At 36.6% G+C, this 27,406-nt stretch overlaps 1 protein-coding gene across 1 annotated transcript; it reads left to right on the top strand.

Moving 5' to 3' along the window:
* The first annotated feature begins 5,205 nt into the window (after positions 1-5,205).
* Positions 5,206-9,663, top strand: LOC104250053 (dihydropyrimidine dehydrogenase (NADP(+)), chloroplastic). Its single transcript, XM_009806586.2, has 7 exons — positions 5,206-5,859; positions 6,695-6,958; positions 7,072-7,242; positions 8,128-8,240; positions 8,333-8,519; positions 8,808-8,917; positions 9,337-9,663. The coding sequence occupies exons 1-7, from the start codon at positions 5,572-5,574 to the stop codon at positions 9,491-9,493; spliced, it is 1,290 nt and encodes a 429-aa protein (XP_009804888.1). The 5' UTR covers positions 5,206-5,571; the 3' UTR covers positions 9,494-9,663.
* Positions 9,664-27,406: the final 17,743 nt, after the last annotated feature.

Here is a 27,406-nt window from a genome sequence, read left to right as displayed (position 1 = left end):
CCTGGAATTTTGGTCCTTTTGGGATCTAGACCCCTTCATTATTTGGTCTTGCGACCAACTTCTTTTCGCTTTGTCGCCTTATCCTTGGCCTGTCCTATTCGCATTTTGCTTTGCACCATTTTGGCAACTGGTAGTAAGCTTTGAAAATCCTTTTCAAAAACAAACTTGGGGAGGTAAAGTCTTTAAACCAAAAAATGAAAAATGATAATTTCAAAAAAAAAATAGAAAAAGAAGTCTTTCTGAACAAATGCTGGGGAAAAAGAAAGAAAAGAACTTATATGAGATATAACTGATCCTAACGATCATGTCGTGCATTCCGGATTAATCAACTCAGTCTATTCATATCAATCAATCTTTCGGACAGCTTCATCTTGCTGGGGATAAGTAAAACACTCAACTCTTTGCCAACCGCGGATCCTTCCCGCCAATCTTGCCGTGTCGCCTCATAGTGCCCTTCGAGGGGTTTTCACTAATAAGACTCTCTTATTTCTCTCAAATCCCATCGCATTTTGGTGCCTGTGAAGGTTTTCAAACCAAATGGCATTACCCGGTAGCAATAAGTTCCCCACGGCGTAATGAAGGTTGTCTTTTCCGCATCTTCCTCATCCATCAGAATCTGATGATACCCAGCATAGCAATCTACAAAAGATCCAATCTCACGTCCGGCGCAATTGTCGATTAAGATATGAATGTTGGGTAAAGGAAAGTTGTCCTTTGGGTTTGCGCTGTTCAGATTGCGGTAATCGACACATACCCTGATTTTTCCATCTTTCTTTGGCACCGGCGCCACATTAGCCAACCAATTAGGATATCGAGTGACACGAATAACCTTTGCTTTCAGCTGCTTGGTTACTTCCTCTTTAATCTTCACACTCATATCCATTTTGAACTTCCTCAATTTCTGCTTGACGGGAGGGTATGCCGGGTCAGTGGGCAATTTATGAACCACTAAATCTGTGTTTAACCCCGGCATGTCATCATATGACCATGCAAAAACATCTTTGAACTCAATAAGTGTTTTGATCAATTCCTCCTTGATATTTGGTGCAATGTGGATGCTTATTTTAGTTTCTCTGATATCGCCGGCATCCCCCAAATTGATGGCTTCTGTGTCATTTAAGTTGGGCTTGGATTTTTCTTCAAGCTGGCTTAACTCCCTATTTATCTCCTTGAATGCTTTATCCTCATCGTATTCTGATTCATTGTCATAATCGATCTCTTGTATAGTTAGTTCGGAATCAGATTGATCTTTTAGACTAGGTTGAAGATCCGTTGTGCATGTCATGTCGTTAGAACCAGTATGAAAAGAACTGTTCAGGAAAAAAGAAAAGAAAGAAACAAGAATTAAAATAAAAATAAAATAATGAATGAAGAAGAAACTTTTCATTTTATTGAATTATAGGATAACAAGGTTTCACACTTTGTTGAACAAAAATAAAAAGGAATCTGGATTACAACCTTGGAATAATCCAGAAAACAGAAAAGGAAAATCAGAGCCAACTACCAGGACTCCCTCCAAGTAGGAATGAGAGTAGCTGTCCAGTTGTTGACATTGGCTCTAGGCCCCACAAATTGTATGTCTGCCTTATTGGAACCCTCTCCAGTTTCTATTGTGTTGACCTCAGCAAACATTCTTTCAAAGTCCTCATTTAAATCTCCATCTAAGAATAATAAACAAGTATTCTTGTTAAGGAGGTGTGACAGTGCTCACTCATGAAACCACATGTATGTTTTTGTTAAATTTTTATTATTCATCTTTTTATTTCATCATTGTATGTTTTTACTGTTTTGTTTTTTCCAATTTTTTAAAATATTTATATCATATATTTAACATAATATCATAAAATAAAAACTATTAGTCTATTATATATATATACACTAAAAGTTGTGTTGGATTTTTGTCTACAATGTATGTATTCCTTTATTATTTTTAATTAATTGAATTTTATAAAATTTTAAACATGTTTTATTTATATCTTAGTTTTTAAGTTTATAAAATACTAAAAAATTAAAGATGAGTCTTACGGGGATTTTTTTTGTTGTTACATATATTAGCTTAAGGAATTTGGCTAATAGGTTATGCATGAATTGCAATTGCATACATATGCAGATTCGTATACTTCTTTACCTACTAACAATTGACTAAGGTTTTGCTTTCCAGGGTTTATTACTACTTGACTCATGCTTAAACGGCTTCAAATATGAAAAATTCTTTATTACCTCAGATATAATTTTACTTCTTATTTTTGTTTTGAAATTCAATTTTGCTATTACATAAAATTTAATATTACTCCTAGAGATAAAATACTAGAATAAGAATTATATTTTAATAACCAATCTTAAGGATGACTTTAAAAGTTTCACTGCATGAGTTATCTCAAGACTATGAGTTTACAAATTATTATTTTTTAATCTCTTTTAGGCTACTTCTTGGATTAGTAAAGACTGATTTCTTATAATAATTCTAACAATTGTTATTTACCCATATTTTTATTCTTTTTTGATGACCGCGCGAAGTGCGGATAGATTTACTAGTAAATTCTATAGTCAATACGCCTTCACGTGTCAATATTTTGAAGACACAAAGATTCTATATGAAAAAAACACAACAGTTTAATATAGACAAAAAATCAATTTTTACTTCGTAGAAAAGGAAAACTAAAGATACAAAAAAAAAAAAAAAAAAAAAAAAAAATGAGGCCGAACTTACTAACCTGATCAAGAACCAAATGATCAGTACTGATGATTTGGTTGAAGGAAACCAACTCTAACTTGCGATAAGAGCACATGTAATAGTTTTATATGTTAGATTTTGACGTAGACTCAATAATAGATCTATCAATTCCCAATACAAAGGCAACATTTATATAAAATTTTATTTTCTGTTAAGGATTTATTGAGCCAAACGGAGAAAAAAAACTTCAAAACATCTAAAAATAAAAGAGTACTAATTATTAGAAAAATAATTAAATATCTAATCTTAAATATTAGGAAAATAATTAAATGCTTACTCCTAAATATTAGAGAAATAAGTAAATGACTATTTTGTCTAATGTGAAATCTATTTTTAATGGGTAAAAAAGCCGAACGACATTTCGCTAAGGGCCTTCGTGCTTTTAATATAGTATATAGATATAGATGATTTTTACATTGGATCGATCTTGTAATTAAATTATGATTTTAATCAAGCAATATCATATAAAGAGAGATTGAGCGTGTAGATCCTAAATGAAATTAAGGAAAGAAAAACTTTAACTGGTCTTTTTTTTTTCCTCAAGGAAGCATTCACAACATGTTGTCTTGGAACAATAAGGTAAGTATTATAGTTTCTTATTTCTATATCAGTTCAGGGACTGGAAAATATGACACAGAACCAACTAGAATAATAAAAAGCAGCAAAATTTTTAGTCGTGGAAAGGTAACTATTCCAAAAAGTAATCAATTTATTTTTTTATTTTGGTCCAAAATAAGTGTCCATTTATATAATCAAGAAAAAATTCAATTTATTTTTTCAAAATTAATCTTATGGACGTATTCCTAAAAAGTCTTTTACTCCTCACATTAAATTATGTTGCAACATTTAATTAAGGATAGTTTAGTCACACTAACTATTTATGTCTAGAATTTAATATTTTCTTAATAGGTATACTCAAGACAAATTGGTCACTTGTTGTGGAGCGAGGGGCATTAGTTTTGTTTGTCTTCTCCTCGATTTAGCGCCAAAAGCCCAAAAGTTTCCTAAGATGATTTGCCTTCATATAATAATCAATGAGCATTCTGTGCATTTTAATACGTCACTTTTACGTTTACTTTTAGCTCATTGAAAATCTCAATATTACCATAGCCCATAAGTAAAATGATGTTATTTCCAACCTTGGATGTTAAGGGGTTAACTAAATACTCATCTCTATTATTGTCTGATTAAGCTGAAATTTTATAATTGGAAGAAAAATAAAATATTCTCATACATGTTACTAGGTTACGTTGATTATTCATTGTACATTGAAAATTTTGCCGCATTGATTTAGGAGCAATGTTTGCTCCAACAACTTAAATAATATGGATCCCATCTAATCTTTCAGCCAGCTATTTTAATATTCTATTATGGTCGCTCATATGATACACAAGTTAATTTGATATATTAAGCTCTTTTCAAGTTAATATCATCACGTAAAATAGAACTATAGAGTATATCTTTACGTCAAAACGCTTTAACTAACTTCTTCAGTTTATCACAAAGGTGTGATAAGAGTGATAAAAACTTCTAAGAGTTCTACTAAAAATAAAGTCCTCTTTGATGAGGAACGCGTAAAGTGACAGTCCTTCATATGTAAAAATTTATTTGCACACGACGTTTACATCAAATTATACTAATTAGCAAGGTTAAGTGATTTGATGAGGTAAAAATATATATGTATACGGTCAAAATTATATGCCTCCGATTTATAGGCTCGAGGGTCCGTCCTAGGCCCGACTTCAGGCAAGGTCGAGTTCGAGACCGATGGACCAGACTCGAGCTCGAAGACAGAGTGCAATGCCCAAAGATAGGAGTACAAGGAATATATCGAGGCCAAGTATGCTTGACCCCGAAATAGTACCGTTATGGATTTGTAACAGAATGAGCTAGATTCCTGCCACGTCCCCAAGATCATGACGCAAATCCCGGAATAGGATTGTACGATTCCGTACTAGGCGGTTAGATAGTTGTACCAAGAATATTCCTTACTGTAAATAGAAATATACATTATTTAGGATTTCTCTATTATATAAAGGGGACCCCAATCATTTTTAACATCATCTAATCATTGAGAAAAGAATATATTCTCTACTTTTTCGCCTACTGTTCATCAGAATTATCATTAGCTCTGATGTTCTTACTTTACTTTTCTTGCCTAATTGTTCTAAACCCACCTCGAGGTCATTAAGCTTGAGGTCACTACTGTTGAATAATATTGATTTGATTCACTTATTTATTTTATTTCTACTTCATATTTCTTGATTATTAATTGGTATCGAACTAAATCACATATCTTTAAAATCACTAATCAAATTTAATTATTACTCGTAGATAAACGGTATATATAAATTAACCTTGATTAACCGTGAAAAGTGTATATGCAAACATGTGATTTATCCTGAAACGGTGTCGTAGAAAGAGAGTAGCCCATGCAAAGGGATAAAATCCCAATATCAGAAGTCAGAACAGCTCATTTCCTTACTACTAGTCCACAAGACCACAACACTCGAGATTTACTTCCGCTACCCATTTTCTTGGCACTTCTTAAAAGTTTTTTTAATCAAAACCCGCAAATAATGAACCATCGACAGGTCATCTCCATGCATTTTCAGTCATCATTTAACTAAAAAACGTAACTCTTTAATCTTCATCTCTGAAAAAACAATTGCCTTTGAGTCTCCTCGTTACAAGGTACAATTCAACAACTACAAGCAACAGCTATTTAAATACAATTTTATTTTCCCAACCCAGATTCCTAAGATATTCATTTTCATCTTTTCCGACTTCCGAGTTGCTACTGAGTCAGAAACCGAGTTCATCAAATTTTTTCAGCTATGGCATCACTTGGGTTGGCTCAACGAATTAGAATTGGACTTGATGGTAACTCGGGTGCTGAATTCCCTATGATGGGTCGGCCCCGTAGGTCCTTGAGCTCGAATTACGGTAGAAACCGAGTTGGGTTCAGAATTATGGCCTCAGCTGTGGAGCCCGATCTCAGCGTCACTGTTAACGGTTTGAAAATGCCCAACCCATTCGTTATCGGGTCGGGTCCTCCTGGGACCAACTATACTGTGATGAAAAGAGCCTTTGATGAAGGCTGGGGTGGTGTTATCGCCAAAACGGTAAATCTTTTCAACCTTACCACTTCTTTATTTTTACTGGTGGATCTAGTTCCAGTTGTTATCTGTTACTTCTACTTTTTGTTATAATTCGGTTAAATACGATGAGTAAATAAAAGAAGAAGCTAAATTGAGTTGTTGTTTGCAACTAACTTGGGATTATCCAAGTGAATCTAATGAATATACAGATCTTCTTTGTTAGTCCGTGTTGCTTCGATCATTCAAACTGGCAGCTGCACCAGTGTCGATCCTCCAAAAATACATTTTGGAGAATCCTATTTTTTGAGGATCCGACAGATGTGCAACACCGTTTTTGGAGGATCCGCTGTTAGGTGTTCTGAGATTGGAGATTATCTATGTAGGATCCTGGATCAAGATGTTTGGATTAATCATTCAGCAACTTGTTGCGTAGTTGTTCTGCATCTGCTAGTTCTACACCAAGTAAACCTTAAAACGATGTTATCACTGGAAAGTGAGATCAGTCAGCACTTTTTACTTTTAAAAAGATGTTTGTTGTCCACTGAAAGTTGAGATCAAAACTTTTTACTTGTAAGAATGAGAAGAGAGTACTATTATTGAAAATTGTTAGTTAACCACATATCAGAGTCTCCTACATAAAAAATTTAAACTATATGGAAGGAATGAAGCTTATTTTCCGAATAAAGTACATAATCGCTAATAAAGTTCTTAATGATTTATTCACTTTCGAGATGGTCCCTCAAATGAGTTGGTGACACAAATGCTGTTGAATATCTTATTAAGAAGCATGCCTTTCTCGTTCTGTTTTATGCCGAAAGCAATTCTTTTCCTCTTTAATCAATTTGTTTTCTTCACTCAGGTGTCTTTGGAAGCCGATAAAGTTAAAAATGTGACCCCAAGATATGCTAAATTAAGAGCAGGATCAAATGGTTCTGCCAAAGGACAAATTATCGGGTGGCAGAATATTGAGCTCATAAGTGATCGACCTCTTGAAACAATGCTGAAAGAGTTTAGGCAATTGAAAGAAGAGTATCCGGATAGGATACTTATTGCTTCTATCATGGAAGAGTACAACAAAGCTGCTTGGGAGGAACTTATTTACAAAGTTGAGGAAACTGGAATTGTAAGCATATGCGAAGACTTAATGAATAAAATTTTGTTCTGCATTATAGTAGTGTTGTCATGCTGATTCTCTTGAGTTGCTGTAACTGTCTCTGTATTGATTCTGTTTTACAGGATGCCATTGAGATCAACTTCTCATGCCCTCATGGTATGCCAGAACGTAGAATGGGTGCTGCTGTTGGTCAAGATTGCGATCTCTTGGAGGAGGTTTGTGGCTGGATTAATGCTGTAGCCACAGTTCCAGTTTGGGCAAAGATGACCCCTAATATCACCGACATTACAAAGGTATTTCGGCATGGCATTTTATAGCAAAGATGATAGATTACTTAAATGTCCAAAACATGATCCAATTTGGTCATAACTTCTCCTCTACATCATGCTGTACTCTTTCTGTATTACTAAAACATTCTCGCAATTAAAGCCAAAAGTAGGGGGGAATTGCATTGTGGGGCTTGTATATGCTGTTAGTTTTGTGGAAGATGGATTCTCCGTCTTTCCTCGCTAGATCAACCTGATGACGTGGCATAATATCTTTTTCCAGTCATTCCATCTTACAAGATTTGTGACCCCTTTACGTGTTTGGAGATTAAGCTCGGTTTGGTTGCAAGGTCCCTCTATTGCAGTTTCCAATCATAGAAAAAGGAATAATGATACGTTCTTTACCAATTTGAATGAAGTTGAGAATGATTGTTAACAGTGGCGTACGCAGGATTTTACATAAACGATGTCATAATATGAAGAAATGGACAAATGAATAAATCACTATAATCATAAGCGGTGTCATTTTCTATACATTACCCCAATATTTTCATTTTTCTTATAAATATCTAGTGAAAATTTTCGATCAAGCGGTGTCTCGTGACACCATATAGTATAAGGCGCATACGCCCTTGACTGTTAAAGGACATGAGAAGTGTGATAATTGTGTGTTCTTAGAGCTATCAGATGATTATTATTTTGGCATGTAAAAGGACCACCTTGGCTTAAAATAGTGTGACTTTTGTCATCATTAGTAATCTCAATGTCTGGAATAAACCATTTCACTAACCTTTCCTACTGTAATTATGTCCTCCCACTAGTTTGTTGTTCGCTCATGATTGACAAGTTATCAGCATTCTGTTGTGTAAGAATTATGTCTTCTGTGTCTAATTTCTGTCCCTTGGATTGTAGCCGGCTAGGGTGTCTCTTAACCAAGGGTGCGAGGGAGTATCTGCCATAAATACAATCATGAGTGTTATGGGAATCAATCTTAACACCTTAAGGCCCGAGCCTTGTGTTGAGGGGTTAGTATCTCTACATTGAGAAATATGCTGAATTCAAATTTTCTGCTTTTAATTATGATCCCTGGCAATTCATTTTCTACTGTTTGCCTCAGATACTCAACTCCTGGAGGCTACTCAGCAAAGGCAGTGCACCCGATTGCTCTTGCAAAAGTAATGAACATTGCACAGATGATGAAGTCAGAATTTGGAGATAAGGACTATTCACTCTCTGCTATTGGGGGAGTCGAGACAGGTGGTGATGCTGCTGAGTTTATTCTTCTCGGAGCAAATACTGTACAGGTCTGTTTGTGACTATACAAATTGGGGCAAAATCTCCTTGGCCTAAACCAAATTAGGACTTTTTCTTGTCCGCTTCCAACTTTTACTAAATAAAAATCTCTTCTGAGTTGTGATCTTAGTGACACTTCAGTAAAATGGGGAAGAGAGTTACTAAACTAGGCATTTCGAGCTAGACTCATGGGCAACTCCTTTTAATTTATTTGTTTGTTCATTTCTCTTTGTTTCTTTCTGTCCTTTCCTGCATGACATTATCTTGGAATGACAAATCTTTATTGGTTTATTATGTAGGTTTGTACCGGTGTCATGATGCATGGATATGGACTTGTGAAAACGTTGTGCTCTGAGCTGAAAGATTTCATGAGAAAGCACAATTTTTCGTCAATAGAAGATTTTAGGGGGTACTCTGCTCCACTCCCTCTCTCTCTCACACACACGCACACAAATACACACACACTGAGAGACACTAGATCCATTCAAAAGAAGAAGAAAGAATTAACGCTCAGCTGGAATATCAAGAACTAGGTTGCGTTATTTATTGTTATTTGTTTGGCCAAGTGGGGTTCATTCTAGTCCAACACGGACTTAAAACAAGTCAAAGAAAAAACTAGAATTTAACCACATTTAGTTCTTAACTCAAAATTAACCAAATCAATCACTCTCATACATTTGACTGGGTTCTGAACTTTTTTCCTATTAAATCCGCTTCTGTGGTTTCCTTAAGTTTGCCCAACACTTGACCTTTTCCATTGCTACTGTATAAAGTTATAACTAGCAAGGGGATTCTTTTGTTTATAATTTGGATATGTATTGCGTGCAGGTCGTCACTTGAGTACTTCACAACCCACACGGATTTGGTTAAAAGGCAACAAGAAGCAATACGCCAAAGGAAAGCCATTAAGAAAGGTTTACAATCAGACAAAGACTGGACAGGAGATGGTTTTGTGCAAGAAACTGAAAGCATGGTTTCCAACTAGACTTGTAATAAAACCTCTCAATGCACCTTTCTTCTCGTATTATAGATGAATAAATCAATCCCTTTCATATATCTGATCGGATTGGTGTATAGTGACTTTGACCTCTTTCTAGTTCTTTGCGTACAGTTCACAACCATTTTCATTTATTTATCGTTTAACTTGATTTAAAATACTTGTGTTGATGATGAAGAATCCCAGAATTCGTTTGGCTACTCTAATCATTCTCGTTTGTTATTGAAAAGGGAAGAGAATTCCGTAATGTTAAATCCAGCCAATAACTTCTTACTACCTGTCTTCATTACTACACCAATTAATTATACTCCTAATGATAAAAGCTCCCGAAACCTTAGCAATTTAATTATGAATTCTAATTACCAATTAGCAGTTCGTCTATGTTACACCAGAAGAGCCATTTTACAATTAGATAATTCCATATAATTATTCTATACAAAATGTATATTTGGATACTTTCTTTTTCCTTTTTTTTTCTCATATAGGAGAAAAGATATGGATCCTTACTGGATTCATGTTAAATAAAAAATACGAAATGCTTTGCGTTTACATGTTTTTAGCCTACACAAGCTATTCTCGTTTAATTAACGTATGCATGATACACTAAACTAGCACCCTCTATATCGTGTTTGATTAATATTCCTCATTGTGGAGGCTAAAAGCATGTGCGGACCCCACCCACATGGAGAGGTGAGGGGTCACTGGCACCTTGAAACCCATGTATATATCATTGTATATATGTCGAGGCCCTATAATAACAAAATGGTGCCCCTAAAAGAACAAAACGCCCGATGGTTGCACTGGTTCAGCCGGTTGTTTAAGTTACATTCTCTCACTGCCAGACCTAGGATTGGGACTGTTACACCCCATTTTTTTGTACGTGAAAGTATGTCGTAAGTATGTAAGCTCGGAAACGAGATCTTCTTTGAAAGTATATAAAGTGATTTAATATTGTTACATCCCGTACTTCAGACGTCACTCTCATTATAGGATTATCTAATGTAAACTCAAAAAGGACGAAATCCTTCTACAAGGATAAGAAAGGTTTACTGAAGTCTTAAGCAAGTTAAGATGAATATGAGGCTTGTTAATCATGATTTAAATGAGTTTAAAGTCAAGATATGACTATATATGACGTTTGGATATGAAATATAAAGTTTGAGAAAAATCGGATTTAAGTTGCGGAAAAACCGACTAAGGATTTGCCTTGTAATGAAGCATTTTGAGCAATATATTTAATGTATTATATGAGGTCGTTTTGGGATATATTATATACCAAAATGAAGCTCTTGGAACCTAGTTTCCAATGGTCCAAACCATTTATTCATACGACATCGGGGTAGAGAAATATGAATTTATATAGTAGGTCGCCAAGTCACGTCGCCGCACATCGGAGAAAATGGCAGTTTTATAGGCCAGTTGCGATGCAGTTTTCTCCCAATCTATTGAGAGTTACATGGAGATATTTATATGGAATTAAAGCCCTATGTGTCTAGTTTCCAACACTGCAAACCATTTGTCAATACGATGTCGGATTAGAGAGATACAAGCATCCCAAGTTGCACCGCTCAAGTTGCCAAGCAGGCAGCTTACCCACCTACTTGGAGAATTGAGGCGGTGGGCTTATAAGTTATCTTCTCCCTTGTATATATCGTCATTATACACAGAAAACTTACACCAAAACACTCTCAATTCTCTAAGAGTTGGTCCAAGATCTCAAGAACCAAACTAAAGGGAAATCATCTCAAATCATCATTAAAGGTGTTAAAGGCTACAAGAGAATGCTTCTATGATGCTGTGGTGTGATTGAGGGAATTGTGAGATAAGTTGAGATAGGGTTTCGAGTTGTACATGTTGTCCAAGGTATGTATAACATCTTCTTGATTGTGCCTAAGGCTAATCTTGTGTTGGTTGTGTTGTTTAAGTGAAAAACCATAAGATAGCACTTGAAAAAACATGAGATATGGTTGTCTCTTTGGTTGGGCTATTTTGTGGCTAAATATATGGTTTGTGGTGGCTAAAAATTGTAAGAAATAATTTGATAATGTTGTGGCTGCTGTTAAGCTTTTCTAGGTGTTAATTAAGTTGATTGAAGAAGAAAAGATGAAAAACAAGTGATTGACGATAAAAATTAAGGTGCTAGACGTATGGGGCTATTTTGGAAGGCATTTTGTGGATGTTTTAAACTAGAAATAATGGTACATATAAGTACGATGTTCTGAAGGTTGTAAACTAATTTATAAAAAAGAGTTGGATTTAATTCATATCTTGTTATGAGTAAAAACGAGCTTGTCACTCAATATGATTGTTAAGATAATCGGCGAAACTCATATTGGATTGCATTGTTGTTGTTGCTATTGTTGGTTATAGTTGTAGTTGTTGGATTTTTGATAACCCTTAGTGGCCTTTGGGATGTATTAAAAATAGGGGAGGTTTTGCCCGATTTTCCTTAAGCCATACGACTAGCCAAATATGATGGTACGACATTATATGTTAACAGCAATAGTATTCCATTTGTTGTAGATGCAAGACATTGTGTCGAGTTTGGTTGAGTAATAAGGAAAATATCATGCAGGTATGTTACGGCTATCCCTTCTTTCTTTTTGGCATGATCTAACTGATACAAACGAAACGAGCAAACGCACATCGTTCATAAATAACTCTATTCATAGAAGTATTAGCGGTGCATATGATCTTGAATTCCCATGTGTCTTATTATTATATCTTCTGTTCATGGGTCTCAGAAAAATACGTAAGTTGAAAAACAGTTTATTTCATGATATTAATCAGAGGTATAATGGTCTTATGACGTTCCGAGAAGTTTTATTAACGTACTTCTCATGCATTGCATTCATTTACATGTGCATTTACGCATAACTCAGACGGCGTTATATACGCGTATATATGTATATGTGTGTGTGTATATATATATATATATATATGTATATAGGATATGGAAAAAAGTTACGGCGTTATATTGATCAGCTGGTATACATTGATAATTGTGCCCACAGAGGCCGAGATGATATGATGGGATGCCCTCAGATGCTTAATGATGATATGTACGCATATACTTATGCATGATATGATATTTATATGTACATGCATGATATTATAAATATTTTATGATTCACAAAGCTACTAAGACTTACAGGTTGTGTACTTACTCCATTTTTCTTTCATGTCTTTTATATACTACTTTTCATTCCTTACATACTCAGTACATTATTTGTACTGACATTCCTTTTGCTAGGGACGCTGCGTTTCATGCCTGCAGGTCCTGAAAGACAGGTTGACAGTTCTCCTAGTAGGATCAGCTCAGCGAATGCACTCAACTTTCTCCGGAGTTGCCTATTTGATCAATATGGTTTTGGACATGTATTGACTGGTATGGCAGGGCTCTGTCCCGACCTTTATGATGTTTATGTACTCTTAGAGGCTTGTAGACAGATGTCAGATATATAGATACTTGTATGGCCTTGTCGGCCTACGTTTTGAGTTTACAAATAATTATGTCAGCCTTATAGGTCCATATGTCACATGTATAAGTTTCTATATCATATGTTGGGTCATCTTATGTCTAGTACTCTCTTATGTTTTATTCTAATTATCTCATGACGGCCCTTTTGGCCCATTTACCAATGATAGTACAATAAGATAAATATGTTATGTTGGTACTTGGTTGAGTAAGGTATCGGATGCCCGTCGTAGCCCTTCAGTTTGGGTCGTAATAGAGACCCAATGTTGGTATTATTTCACCGTTCCCTTTTTAATTGAACGACAGTTTAGTACTCCATATTTAGTAGTCAACTTGGTTTCTTTATTTTTTAATTCAAATATTAATTTAGTACTTGTACATAGATGTCACTTAGTTTAATTTTTTTTCTTTTAAAATCTCTCCATCTAATCTCCAAAACTCAACTTCTCTTCGTGATTAGTTCTTCATATCTTCTACACAAAATAGTCAAAAACTCTATTAGAGATACATCTTTCTATACTAAAAGTTAATAAAGAGACATAAAAATAATGATTAAAGACGGTAAGAAAGGGGATAAAATATTTCTTTAGCTAGTTCCATTAGTCAATAATCTTTATCTCTAACCAACTTGTATTATTATTTCATTTAGAAAAAATAAAGACACAAAACCCTTCTCCCTTCAACGTTTACTTTGACAAAGTAGCAAGTATTCGTTGACTTTGCGACGTCGATTGAGACTTTTTGGACTACTTACAGACCTTTATTAGTTTTAATTTTGTTTAAGTTTTTTATAATTTTGAACATCACGCCAAACTTTATTGCAATAAATATTATTTTCATATTTATATTAAAGGTAATGGTGTCCCTGCAAATTTCGAATCCTGGGTCCGCCTCTGGCTAACCGTATCTTGACGCAGACAATCTGTATATTCCCGTTAGTATACCCACGTTAGTCTACTTCAAATGGTAGTATTTTTTTACCTTAAATTCTAAAAAGGTTGTCACACAAATCAAATTGCTGCATAACATTCCTTGTATGTTAAATTATATTGCATAACATATTATATGATGATAAGTTTTGTAAAGACGGAACTAATTATACCACAATATGGCGTGGAGAGGCGGAGAAGAAGTGGAAGCTCCTGAATTCATAGTGTTGATTATACATAGTTGATGAATTTTTAAATCTTTAGCTTGCCTACAACATAAGCAATGTGCTTACTGCCCGTGAAGTTTTCCTCTTAGCTCACAAATTTCCTCACCAATTTTAGATATGTTATTTTTTTTTTTCCCAATTGATTGCAATTTCTCATGTGATGATTGATCAGAAGGCCTCGAATGAGGCTATTTTTAAAGGCTAATAAGGGGCCAACCAGAAGAAATCAAAGAATAGTATAAAGTGAAGTGATGCTTATTAAATCGGGTGACCACTTAAATGGCATTGTATTTAGAAATCGGTCACTTCTAAAAAATAAGCACTTATGCCTCATTTGTTTGCATTTAATGGAGGTCTAAATCTTAATCATTCAGATCTCAGACATTAAGTGCGTTTATTTTTAAAGTCTGAATCTTAATTATTCAGATCTTAATCATTAAGTTTTTTTTACTTCACAACCACTTAATGGGTCTGAATAGGTCTGTATGATTAAGATCTATAACATAGACTTAATTTCATTGAGATGCTATCACATATTCATTATTAACTGCCACTGCCGCCACCGCCTACCATTATCAACTACCACCATGCCGCCGCCACCCTCATACTCAACCACCACTACCACCACCTTCACCACCACCACGCCACCATCATCCTCAATCATAGCTGCCACCATTATCGACCATCACCACCCACTATCTCCGCCACTCCGACCACCATCATTCTCGTCCACAATCAACACTCATCTACCTCAACTACCACAACTAACCACCCCATCACCATCAACAACCACAGCTGACACTGTCCATCATTATAACTTACAATCATCCACCCACCACCTTCCTCAGTCATAACTACTACCACTACCCACCCACCACCTTCTTAGTCACAACTATTACCACCACCCGCCATTATTAACTATCACCACTCACCGCCACCATCCTCAATCATAATCGCCACCACTACCAATCACTACTAGCTACTAGCATGAACTACCATCATCAACCAAAACTACCACCAACCACCGCATCTAGTCGGCATTCACCCGTTAGCCATCACCACCAACAACTATCATATTTTAAAAAATTATATATTTTATTGATAGAATAATAGATTAGTTAGTATTTCACTTGAATTTTATATTTATTAATTTTCAAATAAAGATAAATTTTATACATTCAAATGTTAAAAACCAAACAGTCTTAATTATTTAGTATTCAGATCTTAATACACATCTTAATATACTCATATGTATATTCAGATTCAGATGTCTTAATCTTAATACACATCTTGATATTCAGATTTAGACGTCTTAATCTTAAAAAACAAATGAGACTTATTAGTTTAAATAGTATTAGTGTATACGACAGAAATCAGGCCTACCCGATTTCATTCTTTGGTCTAGATAGGAATGTCACGTCAAAGAGCTAGGACATCGACTCTATACCGAGGTAGACATTGATTGCAACCAGAAAGAGGCAGACTTCGAGTGACGTTGGAATAGCTTGATAACGAAAAAGGCGAGATATCCACGATTGGTCGAGGATCATGGCGTGAATCTTGGAACGGATCAATCTACATCACTTAATTAGATGTTAATATGGTTTCCTACTATAATTAGAAGTGTACCTTATTTAGGACTCCTTTATTATATAAAGAGGGATCCCATTCATTCGTAAGGACCATCATTGTCCACTGATAAGAATTAATACACTTATTATTTTCTCGTTATTTCACTTATTGTTCATCAGAGTTGCTTTATCATTTACTATTCTTACTATTGTATGGGTCAAATCTGACCACATGAGGATCGGCACAAAAAGGAATGGCGAGGGTCGACTAAGCCGTAGTTGTATCCATAAGGCATAATAATGACGGGTATCTCGGCCACGGCCGAGGTTGAACCATCAGAAAGCTTGTATGGCGAGGTACATGTCATGGCATTTAGGGGGGATGACCTAAAGTACAAGCGGTAGATTAGGATATTCTAGCTAAGGACCGTCGGATAAAGGGGAATACTTACTATATATATATATATATATATATATATATATATATATATATATATACGAGGTAAGAGAACAAGAAAGGGGGATTTTTGGCTTCTTCTAAAGACACAGAAGAATGGGAGAAGGTTTGTGAGGAGAAACAAGAGAAGGGTTAGATCTTGGTTGTTGATCTTTGTAACCATGATTATTGAATCAATAAAGATAGATCTCGTAGTTGTCAATGGCATTCCTTCCCTTTCTTCTTTATTCTTACATTACGGAACAGTACGTCAAGAATGTAAGCCTGTCATTTATATTTAATACCTTTCATAATCTTAAAAAGTTTATGAGCTTAATTATATCCTATTTTCTTACTCACTATTCTTTGATCTAGAGTTAATTATCCTTGGCTAGGATTTATCCTCTATTTTCTTATTTAATTAGTTTACAAAAAGGGTTAATACTTTTTGGTAAAACAATCTGGCGCCGTCTGTGGGGATTTTTTAGCCAAGATCTTAGTTCCCCCTAGATCTAAATTAAGCCAGAGTTTCACTTTCAGGTTGTCGTAGTATCGACCTCTCGACATAAACACCAACTTGAGAAAGTTGTAGGCAAACTTTTGAAGTAACCAAACCAATCAGGGTCAGATCTTTGCATGAAATCAAAACCATGTCCGATATCTATACAAAATCCACGTCTTGTTGTAGCAATGGGTTTGATACGTCATACGAGTTTTCAAAGTGGGATTACGTTCAATACGCACTAAGCATATCCGCAATCCTATTTACTATATTAACGATATATACCGATCTATACTTCCACCTCTTAGAAAGGGAGGATAGCCTACTGTGTGATTCTTTGAAATAACCGGCTTGTCCTGCCTTATTTTGTACCCGTATGAACGGAGTATAACAAAGTGTAATTTATGCCACTTGAGATCCCAATGGGCAAAGTAAGTTTAGCCCATTAGAAGTCAAAATGCGACTAACAGCGAAGCCAAACATGAGGTTACCGAATCTGAAGCCGCCATTCGAGTACGAGATAAAACGAGTTGTCCTGCAGTGCCTCTCTCCCCTCGCCAGCCTATCAGGTCAAGGTAACAGGAAATTTCGTTTGGGTTTAACTTGTTATTTTTCTTTTTTGGATTGGGATAGGAACACGAGCATTCTCCCAGGTGTGCGAATAAGGAACAAATGCCACCGAACACATCGGGAAAACGTTCTGCACCGTGCCACCCCGCAGGCAACGATCGAGCAAAACCCTTCACACTATACCATATTACAAATAATAGACAAACGGCTCAGAATAAGCCGACATTATTAAGAAAATCTCCACGACCTGGGACTAAGCAGTAAGCCCATGGAACGTACAGTCTCTCCGACACAGGCGGAACATGAACTCAAAAAGCTTGCACATATATTTGCCATGACAATCCTATGCCAATTCAGCTAATTAAATATTACAAATCACGTCCAAACTTCGTTTGAATGAATCAAGTCCCAGGGTTCCCAGAAGCCCAAGCAATAAGTTCATCGCTCGTCCCGTCAACGGCCTCTCCAGGCCGAGCAATGAAGGGACTAGATAAATTGTGACTCATCCCGATGCACTCATAAATGATACAACAATGAGTAACATTCTCCAATGCAAGCCAGGTGGCGTGCAACATTCTTACCACTCCACCGAGCCAGCACATCGCCAATCGAAAGTTAAATTCGATTTCATTCGAGTTAACAAGTCAGGGTTCGACCTCGTCGAACTAATAACGGGTCATAATTCGACCTCGCTTGAATTCACACCTTTACGACCCCCGGCTATCGCCAAGCGAAAGTTAAATTCGATTTCATTTGAATTAACAAGTCAAGGTTCGACCTCGTCGAACTCATAACGGGTCATCATTTAACCTCGCTCGAATTCACACCCTTACGACCCCCATCCATCGCCAAGCAAAAGTTAAATTCGATTTTGATCGAATTAACAAGTCAAGGTTCGACCTTGTCGAACTCATAAGGGGTCACAATTCGACCTCGCTCGAATCACACCCTTATGGCCCCTGGACATCGCCAAGCGAAAGTTAAATTCAATTTCGTTTGAATTAACAAGTCAAGGTTCGACCTCGTCGAACTCATAACGGGTCATAATTCGACCTCGCTCGAATTCACACCCTTACGGCCCTCGGCTATCGCCAAGCGAAAATTAAATTCGATTTCGTTCAAATTTACACCCTTATGACCCCCGGCCATTGCCAAACAGAAATAAAATTCGACCTCGCTCTAATTTACAAGTGAAAATTGATTTCGCCCAAGTCGGCAAGTTTGATTTCGACCTCGCTCGAATTTACAAGTCAAAACTAACTTCTGTTGATACTCAATTTTTCCTCATATATATATATATATATATATATATATATATATATATTCAAATTACTTTTGTGATACTTTAGTCATTTTAATTCTTTATTTATGTCAAAATAGTGTGTAAATATTTTTAATGCATTTTTTGTAATTATATTTACATTGTTTAGGCTAAATTGCACATCTTTGCAATAATAGCCCTACTAATGCATAATTACATTATTGATGCATAAAATGGTCTTTTATATTTTTAAAATGTCAAACAACTATTTTAAAAAAAAAATTAGTATACAAAAATATTTTTTGGAAATCATTCATTATTTTTGTAAATTATATAGTTACCAAAAGTGGATATTTAAAATCTGGCCTATTTTTATTTCAATTTCAGCCCTATTTCAACCCAATACCAACCCAATTTTAATTTGAATTTACCCAGCCCAAACCCAACTACCCGATCCGGCCCCAAAACCCTTTTAATCTCGGTCGTTGATCATAAAGATCAACGACCACAAAAAAAACCCTTACCTAAAATAAACCAAACGACCCCCCCCCCCAACCCTTTAATTCTACACCATCTGCCGCCCTGAAATCCGTCTCTTCTCTCAAACGCTATCAAACCTAACCCTAATTCAACCTCACTGACACTTACCTATGGCTATCTATGATGATTTCTCACCACCTCCTAGGCCTTTAATGGCCTCCCTCACGTTGGTATTGTCATCTTCAGGGTCCTCAAGGGACCAAGGTTAGTTGGCTTGCATCTATGGTCCCTTTCTCGTCTGTTTCAGGTTGTTCCAGTGTGATTCCGAGTAAGGTCGTCCTATATTGACTATGATCTATGGGTTTCTAAGCATGTTTTTTCACCTCTGTGTTGTTCTCCTCGAAACTCTAATCTCTTTCTTCAAAACCTCTTAGATCTGTACAGATCTGAGATGATTTGGACTTGTTTCATATGAGTTTTACAACAACCTTGAGATTCTTTACAAGAATCGTATGATTTTCAAGTGATTTTCATCTTTTTCTAAACTAGGGTTTCCGGAAATTTCTTTCTCAAAATGTATGACGATTGTTGAGTGTTTGATCTTCTGCTTCACATGTGTTTTGACTGATTTTGTAAGTTTGCTACAACCTTAACTCGCTTGTACTAAAAACCCCTAATTTTTAACATTTCTTTGTTTGGTTTATGAGTACTGGTGTACTGATTGTGTTCTTGCCTTGGTTCTTGTGATTTCTCGTGGTTTTCTTGCCCTAATATGCCTCTACTGAGATTCTTAATTCAACTTTTCACTGATTCTATATGTTTGTGTTTATCCTGACTATTTATTTCTTACCTTATCTACTAAACTTGCTGACTCTTTCGTGATTTTCTCTCTAACATGACCAGTTTGAGCACGTCCATAGTGGCTCACAAGCTGCCTACTAATCCATGTGTCCGCCAGTGAAGAAAAAACTCAAAAAGTTCAAACCCGACATGAGCCTGAAAATCAAGGAAAAAGTTACCAAGCAGATCAAAGCCAAAGTTCTCGGGGTGGTTGAGTGTTACATCCCGTGAGTTTAATATGGAAGAGCCTTGGTAAATTGTGTAGGAAAATTTAAAGTAAATTCTTTTAAATACTGAATCGGTGAGGTGGAAGTTTTGTTTCTAGCTGGTCTATCCTTGTAGTGTTTAGATTGTCATAATATGCAACCAATTTCACATGGTCAAAGTCTATAGAACAATATAGAATGTCATTTATATTTAGTGTGTCGAATGATATTGATGCCAAAGATAATATTATATCCCTACAAATTGCAAACACCATCACGACGGAAGGACAAACTGTGAGTGGAACTTGCGGAGGTCCTAAGATTGAATTTGTGAAACAAGAATAACGAGCAACCGCGATAGCTGCTGGACCTGTACTGTACAGCTGGGGAATGTTGGTCTTTTTTCTTGGCGTAGTGGAGCCGAACATTTTTATAAAAAAGTTTGAAAAATATAATTTTATATAGTTATTAATATTACTACTTTCGAATATGTTTTAAATTATACACATAATATGAGAAAAATTTATGAGATTTTCTTTATTGTAAAATATAAAAATTATTTTCTCACAAAAAAAGAAGGTTATCTTTTTTATCATATTAAGAATTAAGTGTACGAAAATTTGTACTCTTTATATGAGATTAGGAAAATTATAAGTTTAGAAAATATATGTATTTTTACATGAATATTTTAATAAAATAATAGTTTATGTATTTATTTTATATGATACCACACGACCATAATAGTAAAGTATATTATAGTAAGATATATAAAGTATACTAATATTTAAATGAAATGAGACTTAGAAATTTTTACATGGCTAATTGATTAAATATTAGTAGGCATTAGTTGTCAAAAGGATAGGACTTCCACGCCAATTCATGGCCACGTGGAAGCCAAACTTTAGTGTTCCTTTTGCTTTAATTTTGGAAAGGCTAATTATCTCAATCATACTATATCTTGTGAAAAGGGGGTTGAAAATGATCAGGCAGCTACTTCGCTCATTGGTCTTAAAGGTTTTGGTTTGACAAGTATTGGAGGAAACATATAACTCTCCCCAAGTACAAACCACCACACAACCACAGATGGATTTTTACAGCACAGAATGTGAACGTGGTGAATAATGTGGTAACAAGTGATTCAATTCCAATTTCTAGTTCAAATACATTCATGGATTGGGTTCCACACTCACAAAGAGATCCTCACGTCCAAATTCTGAATTTTCTTGATTCTAATGGGGCCAAAGGAATTTACAAAGGAAGCCATAAGGTGCGGATGTCCTGCAGAACAAGTTCTGTTCTCACGACAGTTTTTGGTACTTCAATTATAGTCACAAGAGGGACGACGACCTCACATACGAGAAATATACATGTAAAAGAGCTATCGAAGATATAGCTCTCCGCAGAGATTGTGGCAATACAAGTCAGTGTGATTGAGTGTACTCCCACAAGTGGGGTATGAGGAGGGTAGTGTACTCCCACAAGGTATAGAGGTTGTTTCCGATAGAGAAACGGTTCAAGTATGTTAAGGTTATCCCTTCTTTCTATTTGACATAATTCATACAGTACAAATGAAAAGAGTAAATGCACAACTTTCATAAATTACTCTATTCATAGAAATGTTAGAGATGTATATATTCTTATTTTCCCATGTATCATATTATTTTATCGTCTATTCATGGGTCTCAGAAAAATACGTAAGTTTTGAATTGATATGCAAATTCCGGTACTAATTCAAAGAAGTTTGTTAGACCATCCACTTTAACCTTATCTTTGCTTAATTACTATGAAACCCATTGCAAAGTTTTCTTAATTGATATTTCGTCGTACTTGAATCTTTTATTAAGCACTGGGTTACGGTGACGGTGTTCTTGAAATTGTAATTCGACTCCTTAAATCTTTCAAGTCGTGTTATATTTGCTTCACAAATAATTTCATATCTGATCTTATTGAACATTTTGTTTATGTTTAGTGCAACTTCTGTTTTCTATTCTTCTTGTAGTAATTGAGTGGAAGATAATTTGTCGGCAAAATAATAAGTTATGACGATTGAGTATACTAACCAGCGTAGATTAAGAAAGTTATCATCAGAATAAGTTGCTCTAGTGGATTATGGCTTAATTCAAATAACTAGCTATTATCAATTGTGAATTGTTTGTATCACTACTACTTGTCTAAACATGCTTCACCAATTGATTAACATATAGTTTAGTAACCCACGTTCAGTAAAATAAATAATTTTTCTTCTTAAATTAATTGGGCTTACTTCCCTTTAAACCTTGATTATTATTTTGAGAAAAGGATGTCTATGTTATTTATTCCTGTAAAATAATATTAATCAGGGGTAGAATGGTCTTTTGACATCCAGAGAAGTTTTATTAACATATTTCTCAGGCATTGCATTCATTTACATGTGCATTTACCAATAGCACCAGATGGCATTATATACGCGTATATATGTAAATATATGTATACGAGATATGGAAAAAAGTTTACGGCGTTATATACGCACCACACCTGATCAGCTGGTATACGTTGACGATTTGCCCGCAGTGGCCGAGATGATATGGTGAGATGCCCTCAGAGGCTTGATGATGTTATGAGCACATGTACCTATGCACGACATGACATTCATATGCATATGCATGACACTATAAGTATTTCATAATTTACAAAGTTATCCAGACTTACAGGTTGATTCTTATATGTCTTTAAATAAATATTAACTTATTGTGTATGTTTCAGTTCTACCTTACATACTCGGTACATTATTCGTACTGACGTCCTTTTCTTGGGGATGCTGCATTCATGCCTACAGGTATAGATAATCAGTTTGACGAACCCTCATAGTAGACGAGATTGACATTCAACGAATGATCGATAAGACTCCACCTCATTCAGAGTACAGCCAAGTCCCTGAGTCATCGTGTTAGAGTTTTGCTACAAACTTATTGGTAGGTCGGTACTATGTCCCATTTAATGTCAAATAATCTTAGAGGCTTTGTAGATGGAGGTTCATTTTATACAGTATGTCAGAGGCCTTGACGGCCCATATGTATTCATGTTTTAAGAAAAATGGTTTAGTGATACAATGTTGTCCACTTACAATTGTACATTACGAGTTGTGGCCATGTTGGCCTATGATAGTTACAAAAGGAATGAATGAGTTTCAAAGTGGTTCGCTCGGGTCAGTGCGGCACCGGGTGCCAGCCACGCCTCCCAAGGTTGGGGCGTGACATTGAGTACCCAACCTGGTTAGCTAACATTGTGCCAATTCCGAAGAAGGATGGGAAAGTTAAAGTATGTGTTGAGTATCGATATTTAAACAAAGCAAGTACCAAAGACGATTTTCCACTGCCAAACATACACATTTTGATCGACAACTGCGCCAAGCATGAACTCCAATCCTTTGTAGAATACTTTGCAGGTTATCACCAGATCTAAATGGATGAAGAAGATGCGGAGAAAACGGCTTTTATCACACCTTGGGGGGTATACTGCTACAAGATGATGTCATTTGGTCTAAAGAATGCTGGGGCTACTTATATGAGAGTCATGACAACCATCTTCCATGATATGATACACAAGGAGATATAGGTGTATGTAGACGACGTCATTATTAAATCCAAGAGGGTCGCAGATCATATAGCGGACTTGAGAAAGTTCTTTGACAGGCTAAGGAGGTACAACTTGAAACTGAACCCCACAAAGTATGCATTCGGGGTTCCCGCAGGAAAGTTACTGGGATTCATTGTCAGTCGTCGATGGATCGAGCTAGACCCATCTAAAGTCAAGGCTATTCAGGAGTTACCACCACCTAGGAGCAAAAAGGACGTGATGAGCTTTCTAAGACGTCTCAACTATATCAGTCGATTCATAGCACAATCCACAGTCATATGTGAACCCATCTTTAAGATGTTGAGGAAAGTTGTCGAAACAAGTTGTACCGAGGATTGTCAGAAAGATTTTGACAAGATCAAGGAGTACATGTCCACACCACCGGTTCTGGTCCCGCTAGAACCAAGACGGCCTTTGTTACTCTACCTATTTGTTTTGGATGGAGCCTTCGAATGTGTTCTGAGGCAATATGACGAGACAGGGAAGAAGGAGCAAGCCATATATTACTTGAGTAAGAAGTTCACACCTTATGAAGCACGGTAATCTCTGTTGGAATGCACTTGCTATGCTTTGACCTAGACACCTCAGAAATTGAGGCATTACTTCTGTGCCTATACTGCATACCTCATATCTAGGATGGACCCTTTGAAGTATATATTTCAGAAGCTCATGCCGACTGGAAAGTTGTCAAAGTGGCATATACTGTTGAACGAGTTTGGTATCGTCTACGTGACTCAAAAGGTGGTCAAAGGACCAGCATTGGCAGATCATCTTGCTAAAAATTCGGTGGGAGGAGAATACGAGCCTTTGAAAACATATTTTCCTAATGAAGAGGTGTTATTCGTAGGAGAGGACATTACCGAAGCATATGACGATTGGAGGATGTTCTTTGACGAAGCTGCAAATTTCAAAGGAGTGGGCACTGGAGCAGTTTTGGTATCAGAAACTGGTCAACATTATCTGGTATTTGCTAAACTCAGATTTCCCTGCATTAACAACATGGCAGAATATGAAGCTTGCATACTAGGACTCAACATGGCGGTTGACATGCATATTCAGGAGCGGCTGGTAATCGGCGATTCAAATTTGCTTATGCACCAGGTACAAGGAGAGTGGACCACCAAGAATTCCAAGATATTGCCATATCTACACCATGTGCAGGAATTGGGAAAGAGGTTCACGAAGATAGAATTCCGACATGTGCCCAGAATTCAAAATGAGTTTGTCGATGTATTGGCCATTTTATCATCCGTAATACAGCATCCAGATAAGAATTTCATTGATCCCATCCCAGTAAGAATCCATAATTAGCTGGCGTATTATGTTCATGTTGAAGAAGAAACAGATGTAAAACCTTGGTTCCATGACATCAAAGAGTATTTGTCAAAGGGAGAATATCTGGAGCATGCAAACCACACTCAGAAATACACGCTCCGGAGATTGTCCAATCACTTCTTCCACAACGGAGGGAACTTGTATAGAAGAACTCTTGATTTGGGATTGCTAAGATGTGTTGACGCAAAAGAAGCTTCTAAGCTACTTGAGGATATACATGCCAGGACCTATAGCCCGCACATGAATGGTTTTGTCTTGGCTAAGAAGATACTTAGGGTTGGTTACTTTTGGATGACCATGGAGACAGACTGCATCCAGTATATCCGCAAATGCTTCCAATGCCAGGTACATGCCAATATGATAAAAGTGTCTCCAAGCGAGCTCAATGCAACAAGCTCACATTGTCCATTCGCCTCCTGGGGAATGGATGTCATCGGTCCGATTGATCCCACCGCTTTAAATGGGCATAGGTTTATTCTAGTAGCCATTGACTACTTCACAAAATGGGTAGAGGTTGTATCTTACAAAGCTGTCACCAAGAAAGTCGTTGTAGATTTTGTCAAAGATCGTATTGTTTGCCGATTTAGAGTTCTCGAGTCCATTATTACCGATAATGCTGCCAATATCAATAGTGATCTGATGAAAGCCATGTGTGAAACTTTCAAAATCAAATACAAGAATTCCACAGCCTATAGACCTCAGATGAATGGAGCCGTAGAAGCCGCCAACAAAAATATCAAGAATATACTAAGGAAGATGGTAGAGAACCACAAACAATGACATGAGAAACTACCTTTTGGTTTGTTGGGATACTACACCACGGTTCGTACATCAACTAGGGCAACTCCCTAAATGTTAGTTTATGGTACTGAGGCAGTCATCCTAGCTGAGGTAGAGATTCATTCTTTAAGAATCATACAGGAAGCTGAACTCGGCGATGCAGAGTGGATAAGGAGTCGCTACGAACAATTGGCCCTTATCGATGGAAAGAGGATGAACGGAGTATGTCACAACCAACTTTATCAGAACATAATGTCGAGAACTTTCAACAAAAGGGTCAAACCAAGGTAATTTGCACCAGGACAGTTGGTGCTGAAGAAGGTCTTCCTACATCAAGATAAAACTAAAGAGAAATTTTTTCCCAACTGGCAAGGTCCTTACATGGTTCATAGGGTCCTAACAGGAGGAGCACTCATACTTGCAGAGATGGATGGAGAAATCTGGCCAAAACCAATCAACTCAGACACAGTCAAAAGATACTATACTTAGACTATTTACATTTCCTCATCTGATGTAATTGAACTACGCTTGACCAGATTCCCGTTAAGAGGGGATTTGTAGGCAGCCTTATAGATTCGGTCATATCATATCATAATTTCCATTTCCCCTCTAAGATCAGAAATTGGGGCAGAATTTTGAGGAGGACCCTCAAAATTTCGGAGCAAGTCCGACCAACGCCAACATATGTCAGACGGTCAAAAATCGGTTAAAAACGGGGGCAGAATTTTGAGAAGGATTCTCAAAATTTCGAAGAAGGTTCAGCAAGGCCTATTATCCGCAAACGGTCAAAAGATCATCTACCAAACTGGGGCAGAATTTTGAGGAGGACCCTCAAAATTCTAACATAAGAGAGCTGCAATGCTTCTGAAATATGTTACAGTCACTAGTTCATCTAAAATCACTTGATATATCAATACGTTTCTAAAATGACTCTATTTTTATCAATAATTGCATATTTTCGAAAACTTTATTTCCTTGACAGTCAGGTGTTACCCAAGGAAACTTGAAAAGGCCTCCAGAGCGGAGCAAAGCAAGGCTAGAGGACGAAAAGCATGAACCAACCTCCCCTCACAAAACTTACAATTTTTCTTTGAACGCAGGTACATCTGACGTAGCAATAGCTTCTGCAAATATACATACACGAAGCAAAATCACTACCAAATGGGCCACCAGACATTCTACTTTTGTTTGCTATTTGCTCTTTGCACGAGGCTAATCCCTGCCTCCATATTTGCATAAGGCTAATCCCTGCCTCCACACTTGCATGAGGCTAATCCCTGCCTCCATGTTTGCATGAAGCTAATCCCTGCCTCCATATTTGCATAAGCCTAATCCCTGCCTCCCTACTTGCATGAGGCTAATCCTTGCCTCCACCTGCATGAGGCTAACCCTTGCCTCCCTATTTGCATGAGGCTAATCCCTGCCTCCATATTTGCATGAGGCTAATCCCTGCTTCCCTATCTAAATGAGGCTAATCCATGCCTCCTTATTTGCATGAGGCTAATCCCTGCCTCTATATCTGCATGAGGCTAATCCTTGCCTCCACATCTACATGAGGCTAATCCCTGCCTCCACACCCGCATGAGGCTAATCCTTGCCTCCACACCCGCATGAGGCTAATCCTTGCCTCCCCAATTGCATGAGGCTAATCCTTGCCTCCACACTTGCACG

Source organism: Nicotiana sylvestris, chromosome 3, assembly GCF_000393655.2.
Source record: "Nicotiana sylvestris chromosome 3, ASM39365v2, whole genome shotgun sequence".
In the NCBI taxonomy this organism is placed as follows: Eukaryota; Viridiplantae; Streptophyta; class Magnoliopsida; order Solanales; family Solanaceae; genus Nicotiana; species Nicotiana sylvestris.
This window is presented reverse-complemented; position numbering and strand designations above follow the sequence as displayed.